Source organism: Anguilla rostrata, chromosome 4, assembly GCF_018555375.3.
Source record: "Anguilla rostrata isolate EN2019 chromosome 4, ASM1855537v3, whole genome shotgun sequence".
In the NCBI taxonomy this organism is placed as follows: domain Eukaryota; kingdom Metazoa; phylum Chordata; class Actinopteri; order Anguilliformes; family Anguillidae; genus Anguilla; species Anguilla rostrata.
Genome location: NC_057936.1, coordinates 8270745 through 8285456, shown reverse-complemented (window position 1 = coordinate 8285456; position 14712 = coordinate 8270745). Strand labels below are relative to the sequence as shown.

The following is a 14712-nucleotide window of genomic DNA, read 5'->3' as shown; positions in this document are numbered from 1 at the left end:
AGTGTACAAATTATGTAATTATGAATTAAAGGACCAAACAGGGAAGAGACAGAAGCTTTGACCCGTTTTAATTAGGGTATTTCTTTAATTACAGGTGAACACATCAGGTAAGGGAAACTACATTCTCTTTTTACATTAATAGCAGTGAGAAATTACCTCAAATCAGGGATCATGCCCGCACACACACACACGCACATAGTACAACACCCAGCCAATCTGTTGGAGTGTAAAAGATAGGCAAACACCACACATACAATTGTCAACAGGCTTATTTCCAGAGTACTAATAAAGAAAAGCTTTGACTTACTCCTGACTTAAATACTTCTGGAGCTGAGACACAATAGACAAATGACGATAAACAAACCCGAGCCTGCGCTGTGTTTTTGTCTGTGAGAGTATGAACTCTGTTCAAGTGAATTCCTTTTTTCCATTAAAAACAAAATGGCAATTTTCAACTTCACAAATGACTAATGACAATGTTTACACGTACTGTATCTGCGGCCGTCAACAGACCCTATATCATAAAAATAACTACATTGCTGAAAAATGAATATGAGCCTTTTAAATTTTTTATTATATCTATTTTTGCAGACTTTTATAAGTACATATTATATTACCTCTTAGACAATTATATGCAACGTATTACAGAACATTCAAGCTGACACAGTCTTTGTTGAAAAAGAACAGGATGTGCAGTCATCAGATATCTTTCCAGTAACACTTCACAATGAGGTCACATGACCTGGCATTAACTAATGTAGTTGCTAAATACTAACTACCGAAAAGTTAATCTGTACAGCTTTGTTAATGTACATCATTAATTCATGTTAACAACTACATTAGATTATGGCAATTCTTATTGGGGTTGAAAAAAAAAACAGTTAATTCAATTGATAATGATTAACTAATTTTAACTTTACTCTATGTTTTGCTAATGTTTAAAATAATCATGTACCAAATACATTAATAGTTAATTAACTAATAGTTAATGTATTTGTAAACTACCAACTAAATTTCATGCTTAATGTATTTATACATCATGAATTCATGCCAACAAATACATTAGTTAATGGCATATCATGTGGCCTCATTGTGAAATGTTACCATGTTTCCTCTTTCCTCTTAGTGCTCATTTACCGCTCACTGATTTTTAGGGATGTCCTTTATCTCCAGGTTCCCCCTCCCCACCTTCTGTGATCTGAGGTGCAAATGGCCCCACCAGCCAGTTGAGGGGGGTGTTGTTGAGAAGGTATTCTGTCACGCCGTCGAGAGAACGCTGAACCTGTGGGGGAAAAAATAATTTTAAAAAAATACACCAGACCGAATTCACACAATCTAAACCGCGTACAGTATGTGAGGCAGCTAATGTTAGCGGGTGTGACTCAGGCCCTTGTTTATAAAGTGGCTCGAGAGTTGGAGTACTGATACAGGGTTAGGTTATCGCCCGTCCGTATACTGACCTGATCCAGTGTGAGCTACAAGGCAAAGCTGCCGATTTGATCAGGGCCTTGTTTCAGGAAGCAGGATTGCGGAGTTAGCTGGATAGCTGTACTGAGTAAAACCCGGAACACTACCAAATGTGGAACGTGGACTGAAGTAAAAGCAGCTTTTCCGGGTTTTAGTCAGCGCAGTTACCCCGGTAACTCAGTAATGGTGCTTCATGAAACACCCCCAGCACTCTTACCCTGAGATGCTTCATAAATATGAACCCTGGCCTTTTTTCAACATTACATTACATTACAGGCATTTAGCAGACGCTCTTATCCAGAGCGACCTAGACAATTTTTTTTCATTTACTTTGCATCCATTTATACAGCTGGATATATACTGAAGCAATGCAGGTTAAGCACCTTGCTCAAGGGTCCAAGGACAGTGTTCCTATATGGGAATCGAACCTGTGACCTTCCGGTTACAAGACCAGCTCTTTACCCGTTACACTACACTGCCGCCCAAGGCAGGACGAGCGACATTAAGCGAGACAGGTGCGGTCAGTGCAGGTGTATACCTGCGCCAGGTGGAGTCGAGTCTGCTCCAGGATGTGGGGGGAGAGGGTGCTGGTGTTGCCCAGGGACAAGTGCAGCTCCTGGGCCACCTGACGGGCGTTGGCCAGCTGCTCCTGCACGGCTCCAGGGAGCCCCTGAGCGCTGGACACCACCCCGGAGCAGGCGGCCTGCACCTGCCCACTGAGGCCCCGCACCATGGAGAGGGCACGCCACTCCAGCTGCTGGAAACACACACACACACACACACACACACACACAGGGGGACATGTGGTGTGTTATACTGCCAGGCTGTCCACACACACACACACACACACACACTCGCATAGACACACACACACACACACAGGGGGACATGTGGTGTGTTATACTGCCAGGGTGTCCACACACACACACACACACACACACACACAGGGGGACATGTGGTGTGTTATACTGCCAGGGTGTCCACACACACACACACACACACACACATACTCGCATAGACAAACACACAAGGGTACATGTGGTGTGTTATACTGACTGAGTGACCACACACACACACACTTGCATCCACACACACACACACACACACACACAGGGTGTGTAGTGTGCAGTGTGTTATACTGACTGAGTGACCACACACACAGACGTGTCCATGAAGTGTGTTATACTGACAGGGTGACCACACACACACACACACACACACACTCGCATAGACACACACACACAGGGGGACATGTGGTGTATTATACTGCCAGGGTGTCCACACACACACACACACAGGGGGACATGTGGTGTGTTATACTGCCAGGGTGCACCACACACACACACACTTGCATAGACACACACACACACACACACACACACACACACACACACACAGGGTGTGTAGTGTGCAGTGTGTTATACTGACTGAGTGACCACACACACACACACACACGTGTCCATGCAGTGTGTTATACTGACAGGGTGACCACACACACACTCACACACACACAATGCCATTCCTTCATCTCCAGTTTTCACGTTGCTGGACTTTCTGTCTGCAACATTGCACTCACAAGAACAGGTGGTATCAACTTCGCAGGTCTACACAAGACCATACTTGTCAATGACATCATGTTGGCAGTGAGCTCTAGAAAGCAATCCTCAGTATTTGTAACAAAAAAAAAGGCACATCTCCCATTATATGAGCTTTTAAACCTGCTAATCTGGTTCTCAGCATGTAAAAAGTACATGCAAAATAATGAGATAAACCAGAAATATTTGCTCCCGCCACCAGGGGGCAGCAGTGTGTGCAGTTTCTGTTGTCAATCAGAGCTTCACAGCACAAACTGAAACAGCCGATAACCGTTGCCTCACCTCACCTGGTTTCCTGGGTCTGAATTGGTCGCTGATTTTAACCCTTTTGTAGAGGAGGCCCTTTTGGAATGTTTTCTTTTTTCAAAATTCCAAGACAGTGTTCTAGAAAGCCATTGTTTTCAATGACCAGTCGTGATTGTTACATCAGCGTTAGATTGTTCAGCAAAGGACATTCTAAACACTAATTTGTGATGTCACAGCTTAGTGAGTTAAGGTAACAGTTCAAGGGGTAAAGGAGCTAAGACAGTTGAGCTGAGGTTCACCATAAGCCACCGGAGGGCTAGACCTGCGGTCTCTCCTACCTCTCCCTGGTCCCCTTCGCTCTTCTCCTCTCCCTGTCCCTCCTTCTTCTCCTCCTCCCTCTCCCTGGGCAGGGCCTGCTGCCACTCGGCCCAGCGCTGCTGCAGCTGCTCCGAGGCCCCGCCCAGGTGGGCGTTGGCGGTGGCCAGGGTGGCCCGCGCGCCCTCCAGCAGGTCCAGGGTGCTGCCGATTTGGGCGGCGGCCGAGCGGGTGACGTCCCGGGCCCGCTGGGCCTTGGCCAGGGACTGCTCCAGGGCGCGCTCCTGCACCTTGGAGGACAGCTTGCCCAGGCGCACGAAGTAGCTGCTGGGGCTGGAGCTCCCTGCTGATTGGACCACAGCCTCCGCGTCGGGCGCGGGTTCCGCGAGGGCAGCTATGGGGGGGGGGGGGGGGTCAGGGAAGAGCAGGGAAGGATGTGTCACCATGTCCTGTTACTAGATACAATTTCAACATTTAGCAGACACATACAAAATGACTTCCAATAGGTGCACTTAACATAGAAGACCACCCACCACATGAGACAGAGACTAGAACAGCTATAAAGTCAAACCAGTGCCATGTTAGAGATGCATGCCACACGAGTGCAGTGCAAAGGGATAGATACACTGCAAAAACATCTGCCTTCAATCTGGCTCACCTCATTGGCAACATTTTTGTCTTATTTAGCAAAAATAAAGTAATAGAAATAAGATTTTAGGTCTAGATTGGCGGCCTGTCCAGGGGGTATTCCTGCCTCTTGCCCAATGCATGCTGGGATAGGCTGCAGCATCCCCCGTGACCCTGACCTGGAATAAGCGGGTGTAGATAATGAATGGATGGATGGGTATTTGTTGACTTATGCTTTAGTTTTTGCAGTGTAAGCAATCCATAAAGGACATTAAGACACTGCTGCTGGAAACGAACACTCATACAGTGCTGTGAACGCTGCTCTGTGATTGTGCTTAATTGCGTGTGTATCCCAAACAAATTAATAAAAAACGTTTTTTTAAAAACTGTATTCTTCTGAACACCTGCGCAGGTGTACTCTGTTTGCTGACGCCTCGAGTCCTGGATGACTCCCACTGCCGCTGAAGAAAAAAAACACGAGCGTCGTCATCTCGACCCGAGCAAGTCCCTTAAGCATCCGGTTCAGCGTAAAAAGAGCAGCGTTACAGACCCACCGCTGTCTTTTATCTCACGACGCCGGAAAAAGAACAGCATTAATAAGTCATCGAGTCGATGGGAGAAACTCCGGTGTTATGAGCAGTTATATCTGAGCACAGTCCCGTCGACAGATATTTTCAGGCCGTTCCTCGCAGTACGGAGTGAGATTTATGTGGGCCCGGCAGGAAATCGCACTGAATATAGATGAACGACACCGTTGCCATGACGCTGAGTTACAGCGGTTATATATTTTTTACCGGGAGAAAAAGACGTTTTGCCGGATTGTACTGACACCAAACACCAAAAAAACAAAAACAAATAAAAAGCAGATGGACTTGCTTTCACGCTGAGAGCTAAACCACAGTGACCTCTTGAGACACTCAAGCTTTTCTGACGGTTTGAAGGGCCTCTCTGTTTGAGGCCTCCATGTGATCGCGCGTGTCATCGTCCATCACCGCTGCGTTTAGCAGCTCTAGCCATGAAACCTGGATCAAATACTACACTTACAGAACCTTAACCTTCAGGCACCAGTTAGAACTGCTGCGGGTTCTGAAAAAAGCCATTTTCACCAATTCTCAGAACAAAACTCTTCCTCTTTCACGACTGTGCATTTTGGTTAGCGACAAGAAAATGGAATTTCGCAGAGGCCTACATGGAATACTTCAGGACCGTACTGGTATCGGAAGAATTCAATTATATGGATGAATGGATGGATGAATAGATGGACAGATAGATATAATCTCAGGGGATGGTATGCAGACCAAGAACATCACAACGTTTTGAAATACGTGTTTGACTCAAGTTTGGCTCTAGCCCCGCCCCCCCCTTACTCACCGAGCTCCCTCTCGGTCAGGGGCAGGTTGTGCTCCACCCAGTCTTCGGAGTGGGAGAGGGCCACGCCCATCCCGCTGCTGACCATCTGGCCCACGCGGGACCCCATGACGGTGTTCAGGCCCCCGCTCACCGCCGCGCGGGTCATCTCCACGGCGCCCATCACCGCCCCGGTAACGGCCTCCTTAGCCCCGGAGACGGACTGGTACACCTTACCCACGGTGTCCGACATCACCTGGGGAGACACAGACACAACATGTACACAAACACCACACACACACACCCACCACACAAACACACACACACACCATGTACACACACATACACACCACACAGACACACCATGTACACACACATACACACCACACACACCACACCAGACGACAGACAGACAGACAGACGACACACAACACACACACACACACACACACACACACCACAATCAAACAGACACACAGTACACACAACACACAGCCATGTACACACCATACACACACATCCACCCACATACACACTGTACACATCAGTACCAAACCACACACACACACACATGTCAACACAACACACCACACAGACCACCACATCACCCACATACACCATGACACACGCACACATGTCACACACATCAACACACACACACGCACAAACACGCACCACAGAAGTGGTGAAAAGCAGCAAAAATGTAACCTTAAAAGCACTAATATTAAAAGCACAAGTCATTTTTACAGTTCATACACACAGTTATTGTTCACACTCATGGGTGATAATTTCACTGAAGCTCTGAGTTATTTAATAAGTGACGAATATCAACATTTGCAAGACAAAGGATTTTCTGTGTTTTTTGTTTTTATCATTTTTTTGTAATAAAAACGGAAAATAAAAATCTAAAAACGCTTTCCAGTGCGCACGGCTCATGATAGAACGCATCTGTGGGCTTGGCCGAGCAGCAGTTGATAAAATGTGTTTATTTTACACAATTATGCAACTTCCCAAAGCGCACAGACGACAACATAAGATTAGGCGGGAGAGGAAGCAATGAGGACACAGGGCGGTAAACACCCACAGATCTCAGATACGCTGATATGCCGTCAGCCTCAACGTACAGATAATCAGCTCTTTAGGCGAACGCTTTCAATCAAACGTTAAGTCGCGCGAGCACGCTAGCTTGAGCTAGCCGTCAAATTCACGTGAACACATTGAGGGGTGACATGTAAGTTTGTTTGGGGGAGGGGGGGTGGATGTGTACACCTTATTCACAGGCACCAGGCACCTGAGGTCAGGCGCTGGCCAATCAGCGAGTTTCAATCACCTTGTCAGCAGGCTGATGGAGGATTGGAATATTCTGTTCCACCTTGTCCAGGCCCTTCATGGCGTACTCGTTCACCACGGCAACTTTACAGACAGAGAGAGAGAGAGAGAGAGGGAGGGAGGGACGGAGAAACAGAGAGACAGAGAGAGAAAGAGACAGAGAGAAACATTCAAATTCAAATTCAAAATTCTTCTAAATGAAATACAGGTTTTTTTTGGTCACTTCTAGAACTTTCCAAACTTTCAGGGATGTGCTTTGCCGATAAGCCGATTATTGTCAGCTTCTTCTTTTTGCGTGGGTGGGGCTCCGGTTGGCGGTGGTAAAATGCAGCCAACTCAAACATAAAACTGTAACATCACCCTGACTAAAACTTACTAGAAACTACAAGAGATTACTCATTAGATTGCATCACATATTGTACTTGGTCTGGCATTCACATAGGTTATGGTGCAGTCCTTGCACTATGCTCACTGGCAGATCTGACCTGAGAGAGCAGTGTATACCGGTGGTCTTCAACCCTGGTCCTGGAGAGCTACAGGGTCTACTGGTTTTCATAGTGACTCTGCACTTCATGAATCAATTAGAGCCGTTAACTCAACTCACCTGGTGTCTTGGGTCTCAACTGGGTGCTGATTTTAAGGTGAAAACAAAAAACTAGTAGACCTTGTAGCTCTTCAGGACCAGGGTTGGAGACCACTGGTGTATACACTAAGATTAAAGATCATGTGACGCACAAGAGCCTATGAGCACAAGCTTTCCTTTTTTTGGGCAGGACTCACTCTGGGGCTCCAGCCTGTCCAGCAGCGGCTTGGAGCCGGAGGTCGCCACGGAGCCCAGCATCTGGACGCCGCTCTCGGCCACGCCCATCACCCCTCTCAGCAGCGGCACGCCCTCCTTGGTGGTGGTGTAGGCGCTGGAGACCATGCCGCACGCCGAGCTGACGAAGGGGAGGTTCCCCAGCCGCGACATCACGCTCTGCCGCACAGAGAACCGTGAGCGCTCGCCTCGACCGACCGACCGACCGACCGACCGACCGACCGACCGACCGACCGACCAACCAACCGAACAACCGACTGATCGACTGATCGACCAACCGACGCTTACCGCACACACTACTGTCTCAAACTGCCTCCAGACCCGAACCCACGTAATGATCTCTGGAGGGTCCTTATGGGGGTTATTCTGTCCCAGCGACCTTCAGGATCAATCCCACATGACCTTGAGGGTCATTCTGATGGTTCATTATGTGGGTGGTTCTGTCTAGATGACCTTTAGGGTCATTCTGGGGGTCACTGAGTTGCAACGACCTTTAGGGTATTCCATGCCTGGGGAATACCATGCCAATCCACCTATAACTGGCAAATGCCATCTCAGACTTTGTTGGCACTATATCGGGGGGTACAAAGCACAAAGAAGAAAATTGTAGAGTTCACAGACATATATTTTTATCAGTTGTATACTGCAAATGTGGGAATGTGAAACCTGCTAGTCTACAAGACTGGGTGTGCTGACATCCAAAAGTAACATACTGTAGTTTCAAAAGTGTGACGAAGAACTGAAAATACCAGTAAATAACTGCACAGGCGAGGAATTAGGCCGGGGGATACTCACATCCGGCCCTCGAGGCCAGATTTCCTTTCTTCCTGATCGCTAATTGATTGATTAATGCCACTGATTGGCCAGAGGCTTAACTCACCTCATGTCCCAGGTTTAAAAATCAGTCCTGATTAGAGGGGAGGAATTAGAACCAGCAGTGCTTTCCGGCCCCCGAAGGGGCCAGGTCTGAGTGTCCCTGGATTTAATCCCCGTTTGTGGGGTGAAAGGTGCCTCTCACCTGCTGCTCCATGGATTCTGGTTCCTCTGCAGCCGCACTGACCTCAGGACTCTTCTCAGCCTCAGCCATCTTATCTATCCGATAACAGAACGCCAGAACCGGAGAGAGAGAGAGAGAGAGAGGGAGGGAGAGGGAGAGAGAGAGAGAGAGAGAGAGAGCCCCGTCAGAAATACTCCGCTGTCAGACGGACAATAAGGCCTAGCAGCTGATCAGCAACGCAGATGGTGCTGCTGCAGTCCACTGCAGCGCATCTTTCTTTTTGGATTGAGCCTGTCAGGGTTCAAAAATTGTACAGTGCTAACGGGCCCAAGATGGCTGCCACTCCGATGCGAGAATGCGGGCCTGAATTCCAAACGGGGGCTTCGCCAAATAAACCAACGGTTACTTCAGATGAATCACAATCTCGTGTAGACGTGGCTCCAATTTGAGGTGGTGACTCACGTCAACTCGACCACGAGCCCATAATTACAAACAGCAGTTTAGCCCTGACACGTGACTCAAAATGAGTTCCACTTGCATTGCCATCCAAGTTCTCACGGGGTGGCGCCGTAGGCATTCGATTGGCTCAATCGTCTCACTAATTATAATACGATTTGTGTTCAATTGCAATGCTCACAAAAGCAATCAGACGACATATTAGACCAGTGTAGAGGAAGGAATCTGAATGTTCTTGGTGAACACAACAATTATTTGAGCAATGTTTTGCACGTTCTATTCGTCCTGTAAGAAAAAAATCAATTGCATCTGATTTTAATAGGTATTCTTGCCAACACAGTGCACCCTGTTTTACGACCAACTGAAAAATGAAGACCAAACAGTCAAATATTCAGTCAAAGCATTCAAAGAAGTCTGATAACACTCCAAAGCCGGGGTGCACAACTCTGGTCCTGGAGGGCTGGTCTGTGTGCTGCTTTTTGTCACAACCAATTACCTTAGTTGTAGTTTTCTGACAGCCCTATAAACTACGCTGATTCACTCCTGCACTTGTGCACAGTAAAATCTTTAAAATAAACTTTCAGTTAGCGGCTGTAACTGGTGCCTATACGAATTTCAGATCAAGATGTGATTTAGCCAATTAAATAATTAACTGCAGAAGTTGGCACAAAATCCTGAAATGGATCGGTCCTTGTTGCGCACCCCCTCTCAAAAGAAACCGCAGTTTTTTAAATCAAATCATTGGAACACAAACAAGGCACTGCATTGATATTCAGGGAGTTCTGAGTAAAAAGAAAATGGTTCCAAATATTGTGCAGAAGGCAAAATTATACTTGTCTGTTCCAATCAACTCTGTTGTTGCAGAAAGATGCATCTCTTCCATGGACAAGTTTACACTAAATAAAATATGTCAACCTCTTGAGATAAATAGTTTTTTTTTTGTTATATTTGTACTACACTAGATAGATCTACACTGGCAACTTAAATAGGAAAACACTGAACAAAATATCCTTCCACGTGTTCAATTTTTTTTCATTTCCATTTCTTCCAAGTGCAACTGCAGGGAGACAACGGCATCATTTTATGCACAGTAATGGTGTCATAGGACACAGTTAAGGAATGCAGCAGCAAAAACAAGAAGGCACTTTTGCACTCAAATTGTTCCAAATCAGGACACCAGCGGTGAATAAAACATGAATTTTCTCCTGAATTGTCTCATACAACAAAAAATAAAAAATGCGCGACTGGACAGGCGCATGCACCTTTGACGGCACGCGATTCAGCGTGGAGAAGGTTTAAAACGCAGACACTTTGCAACGGCAAATGTCAAGTCTAATGACTGTGGCGATTTTTTTGGGTTAAATTGTAAGTGGGAGGAACAGTAAAAAGGGGCCAGCTATGCAGCAGCTGACTGGCGGTCGTGGCTTAAGTAAGTACTGGCAGGGTAGCGGAATTTTTGTAGGCAAAATAGAAGTGGGGCAAAGGATCACGGTTATAATCGTGGACTTTAATCTACCGTGTCTATCGGCGTAACCCCATTGCCCGAAGACTATTTTTCTTCCGGCTATCAGATAATAAAGGCAGCGAGACAAGGCACGACATCAGATAAAGGGCCGTTCAGAGGTGGCATAAAACGCAGATAGCAGGCAAAGACAACAGCAGATATCGATGCAAAAATGAAGGGCAAAGTATAATACACCGTATTCAAAGTACGGTCAAGCACCCATATAACTCAGACAGATTGTTTCCTCCTACAGGAAAGCACTTTGTGATCATGAAGGGAACCATATAAATGTGATCCTTTATTATTATTACTGTTGTTGTTGTTTTGCACAACAAGCCCTTTACCAAAATAAACACTGCTTTTTTTACCATGAATATGCATTTGAAACAATGTGCATATACAATGCACAATAACATCAAACTTTTGATTAGCTTGAAAAACATCCAAACTAACTACATTCCGAAAATAGACCAGTCCAAGAATACAAGAAAAGAAAGACAAGAAAAAAATTATAGCATTCGCTTTCAAATGGATGCTTCTGTGCTGTTGGTACAATAATTACGTTCAGAGCAGGCTCTTACTCAACTCTTCCGAAATGTGCGCATTAAACAGGCACTAACTATTGTGCCTCCATTTTTCTGAAACTTGGCAAACTCGAGTAGTTGGTATATGACCTCTACCAACTCAAAAAGCGCACAAGAAACAACCACATTAACGCTTCTGTCATTTCAGTTTTAATTCTCCGTTCCAATACAGCGGGAGGGCGTGTTCACTTGCGAAAGCAGAATAGATTCAATGTTGTCGAAACTTGAACGCAAAGGAAACAAGCTAACTAGCATATCACGTGTATTCTATCAAGAGTAGATAACTTAGCGAAAGTTAGTCCATTTACACAATTAGCATACTCTGTTTTGTAGGCAGCATTAATTGCATAGCCAACTAGTTTTATAGCGGAGGCTGCGTCGAAAGTCGATTAAGTAGCCTAAAAGATCACGTCGGTATCCACCTCGCTATCCGAACGAAAAGTAGGCTACCGTAAGTTAACGTATGAGTTAGTTTTAAGGTCGAATATGTTTAACGCAATAGTGACACACACACACACACGTGCTACAGCACATAGACTCACTGTAGCACTGTTCCACTCGAGATGTCCTCTGCTGACCTACTGCTTCCTGACCCCCGAACAATCAGAACTTTATGCCCGTTGTTACTTTCGCAACAATCGCACGTGGCCAAGAAAGGCGGGTCTGTCAAATAGCCGCGGGGCACTAGCCAATCACAAACACTTAAAACGTCCAAGACGGTGACAACGTGGATTTGGGATGGCAGGTATGCTACGCCTTGGCGGGGCGGCATGCCCCGTACCTACACAGCACCGAGAGTCGTAGAATACAACAGAGTAACTTGATTTTCCCTGGGGTAATTTAAGGTGACGTAGCCTTCATGCAAGAAATTAAATAAGCAATTACATAAATTGCATTAAGAAACAAAATGAAAAGAAATTGAATTTAAAGATTCCGAAATTCCATATTATTAAAAAAATTAGAAATGAAGAATTCCAGTAAGAACTTCCATAGCCTACATAGTACACAGAACTAAAAAAAACTCAACTCTGAAATACATTTTGCTTCACATGCAGCTAAAATAGGTTGTGAAAATTGTGCGGTGACTAGACATTGCGTAAAATGATGAGCAAGTAAGCGATTACACTGGGAAGAAAAGGTATGAAAAAGGTACAAACGCGTGTCACTGGGGTGATAATTCATTTGTACCTTTTTTCTTTTGTACTTGTAAGAGGTACTTTTCAGTGCCCAAAGAGAACATTATTGCACTTTCGGGGTTAATTTGGGGAAATTTGTTCCATAAAGAACAAAAATGTATCTCCACACTGTTTATTTCTGAGAGCGTACCTAGTAACTCCAGGCAACCAAAAAAAGAAAAAGAAAAAAAAAGAAAGAAAGATATGAAAATATATAAAAAGTGACATCCATAATATGAATTGAATCCTCGCCGACTACATGAAGAATAACAGTTTGGAGGCTATGAAATGTTAATGAAACATCTGCTCAGAATTTCCCAGTGCAACTGCTGCAGCAGCCTACTGAGCATTGGGGACGATATAACATTTGGGTGCTTGAAAGGTTGCAAAATGATCCAATACATTTTTAATATTCATTGCCGCAGTTAATATAGTTACAGACCTCCTTTGCAGCATGGTTTAGAATTTTTTTGAAAATATATACTTCAGCATGTTCACATTCCAGGGTGGCACGGTGGTGCAGTTGGTAGCACTGTCGCCTCACAGCAAAAAGGTCGGGGGTTGGAATTTTGGCTTGGGGCCTTTCTGTGTGGTGTTTGCATGTTCTCCCCGTGTCCGCATGGGTTTCCTCCGGGTACTCCGGTTTCCTCCCGAAGTCCAAAGACATGCAGGTAGGCTGATTGGAGACACTAAATTGCCCATAGGTATGGTGTGTGTGCCCTGCGATAGATTGACGACCTGTCTAGGGTATAATCCTACCTCTCGCCCAATGCACGCTGGGATAGGCTCCAGCACCCCTTGTGACCCTGACCACGATGAGCGGGTATAGATAATGGATGGATGGATGGATGGATGTTCACTTTCCCATGTCCTACAGAATGGATGGGATGGATGTACAACTAGTGTAGAAGGTGACTTGGCCTACTGGCGAAGGGTTACAAATGGTCTACAGAAGAAATTATAAACATACAACTCAGCTATACAACAAGGGCTTACAAAGAATGTCTTAAGTCAGTTCAATACTATTTATCTCAACATTTACCATGTAATATTTAAGGATTTTGCAGACTTTTTTAAGAACATATTGTGCAGAGCTGGATATTTATTAAAGTTTGTTTAAGGCTACGAAAGCAGTTTCCCACCTGGGGATCAAACTTGTTGCCTCTACAGTACTACCCAGGGAGTAAGGTATAATTCATTATACACAGTACTTCTCATAAAATTATCATTGGCCCAGTTTATTCCATGGAAACGTAACTAGTCTGTGCCAGTTTGTCCAGATGAGAGAGTAACCAGGACCTAAAATATTACTGAGGTCAAAAGACTCGGCTTGGGGTGGGGTGAGATGGGGTGTGGGTTGATTTAATTTAGCTGTTTATTTGAGGATGCATTTTAGGGTGTGAATGCAGTACATACACTTCGAGATTAGGCTTAAATTTGAGAAAATTGTCACGGTACGGGTAGAGGGGACCCAAACGCAGAGGGGGAAAAAAAAAACACGAACTCAAAAGGGAAAATTAACAAAGATTTTACTCACAAAAAGGGCAAACAACCAGGGAACAGACAAGGGCACGAAGGCCAAAACAAACTCAAAAAATATCGAAATAAAACAGAAAACAAGTCGAACTCACAAACACGGGCAGGGCAGAACACGGACAGGGCAGAACACGGGAAGGCAGAGCACAAGGAAAGGTCAAACAAAACACAGGCAGGTAGATATGGTGAAACAAACAGATGTCGGAAACAAACACAAACAATATCTAATGAAACAACAGGAACTCAAAAACACAGGCAGGACAGAGTACAAGTAAGTGGAACAAACACAAGCAGGCAGGTACATGTACGTCAGGTAACAAACACAGGCAGGTACATACAGTTTTCAAACAGATTTCAGAAACAAACACAAGAAGGCAGGTACAAGAAAGTCAGGAGACAAACACAAGGAACCAGCACCCGAGTCAAGGGAACAGAGAACTTAAATAGACAGGGGTAACAAGACACAGGTGAACTCAAAAAACAATCAAACCAGAAGGAGGGGATAAGACAGGTGGGAACAATGATGGGATAACGAGACAATGAAACAATCATACAATTAACAGGGGGGGAGCAGGACACAAAACAGAAGTGCCGCCATCTGGCGGCCCAACAGGGGAAACACAGACAGGAAAACAGGACCATGACAGTACCCCCCCCCAAGGGACGGCTCCTGACGTCCCAGGAGGCCGACCCGGGGAGGGAGTCAACAGAGGGTGG

The 14712-nt window shown here is 45.4% G+C and overlaps 1 protein-coding gene across 5 annotated transcripts; it reads right to left on the bottom strand.

Moving 5' to 3' along the window:
* Window positions 1–51: 51 nt before the first annotated feature.
* On the bottom strand, window positions 52–11967 carry plin3 (perilipin 3). 5 transcript variants are annotated; one of them, XM_064330402.1, is made up of 9 exons: window positions 11827–11967; window positions 8762–8835; window positions 7707–7902; window positions 6928–7010; window positions 5622–5853; window positions 4655–4711; window positions 3647–4017; window positions 2006–2224; window positions 52–1282 (listed from the first exon to the last, which is right to left on the bottom strand). In XM_064330402.1, the coding sequence occupies exons 2-9, from the start codon at window positions 8828–8830 to the stop codon at window positions 1151–1153; spliced, it is 1359 nt and encodes a 452-aa protein (XP_064186472.1). In that variant the 5' UTR covers window positions 8831–8835; window positions 11827–11967; the 3' UTR covers window positions 52–1150. The 5 variants fall into 5 exon arrangements, with proteins under 5 accessions (XP_064186472.1, XP_064186474.1, XP_064186473.1 ...); XM_064330404.1 differs by having other exon boundaries at window positions 2006–2221; XM_064330403.1 differs by having other exon boundaries at window positions 8762–8830; window positions 11827–11949.
* Window positions 11968–14712: the final 2745 nt, after the last annotated feature.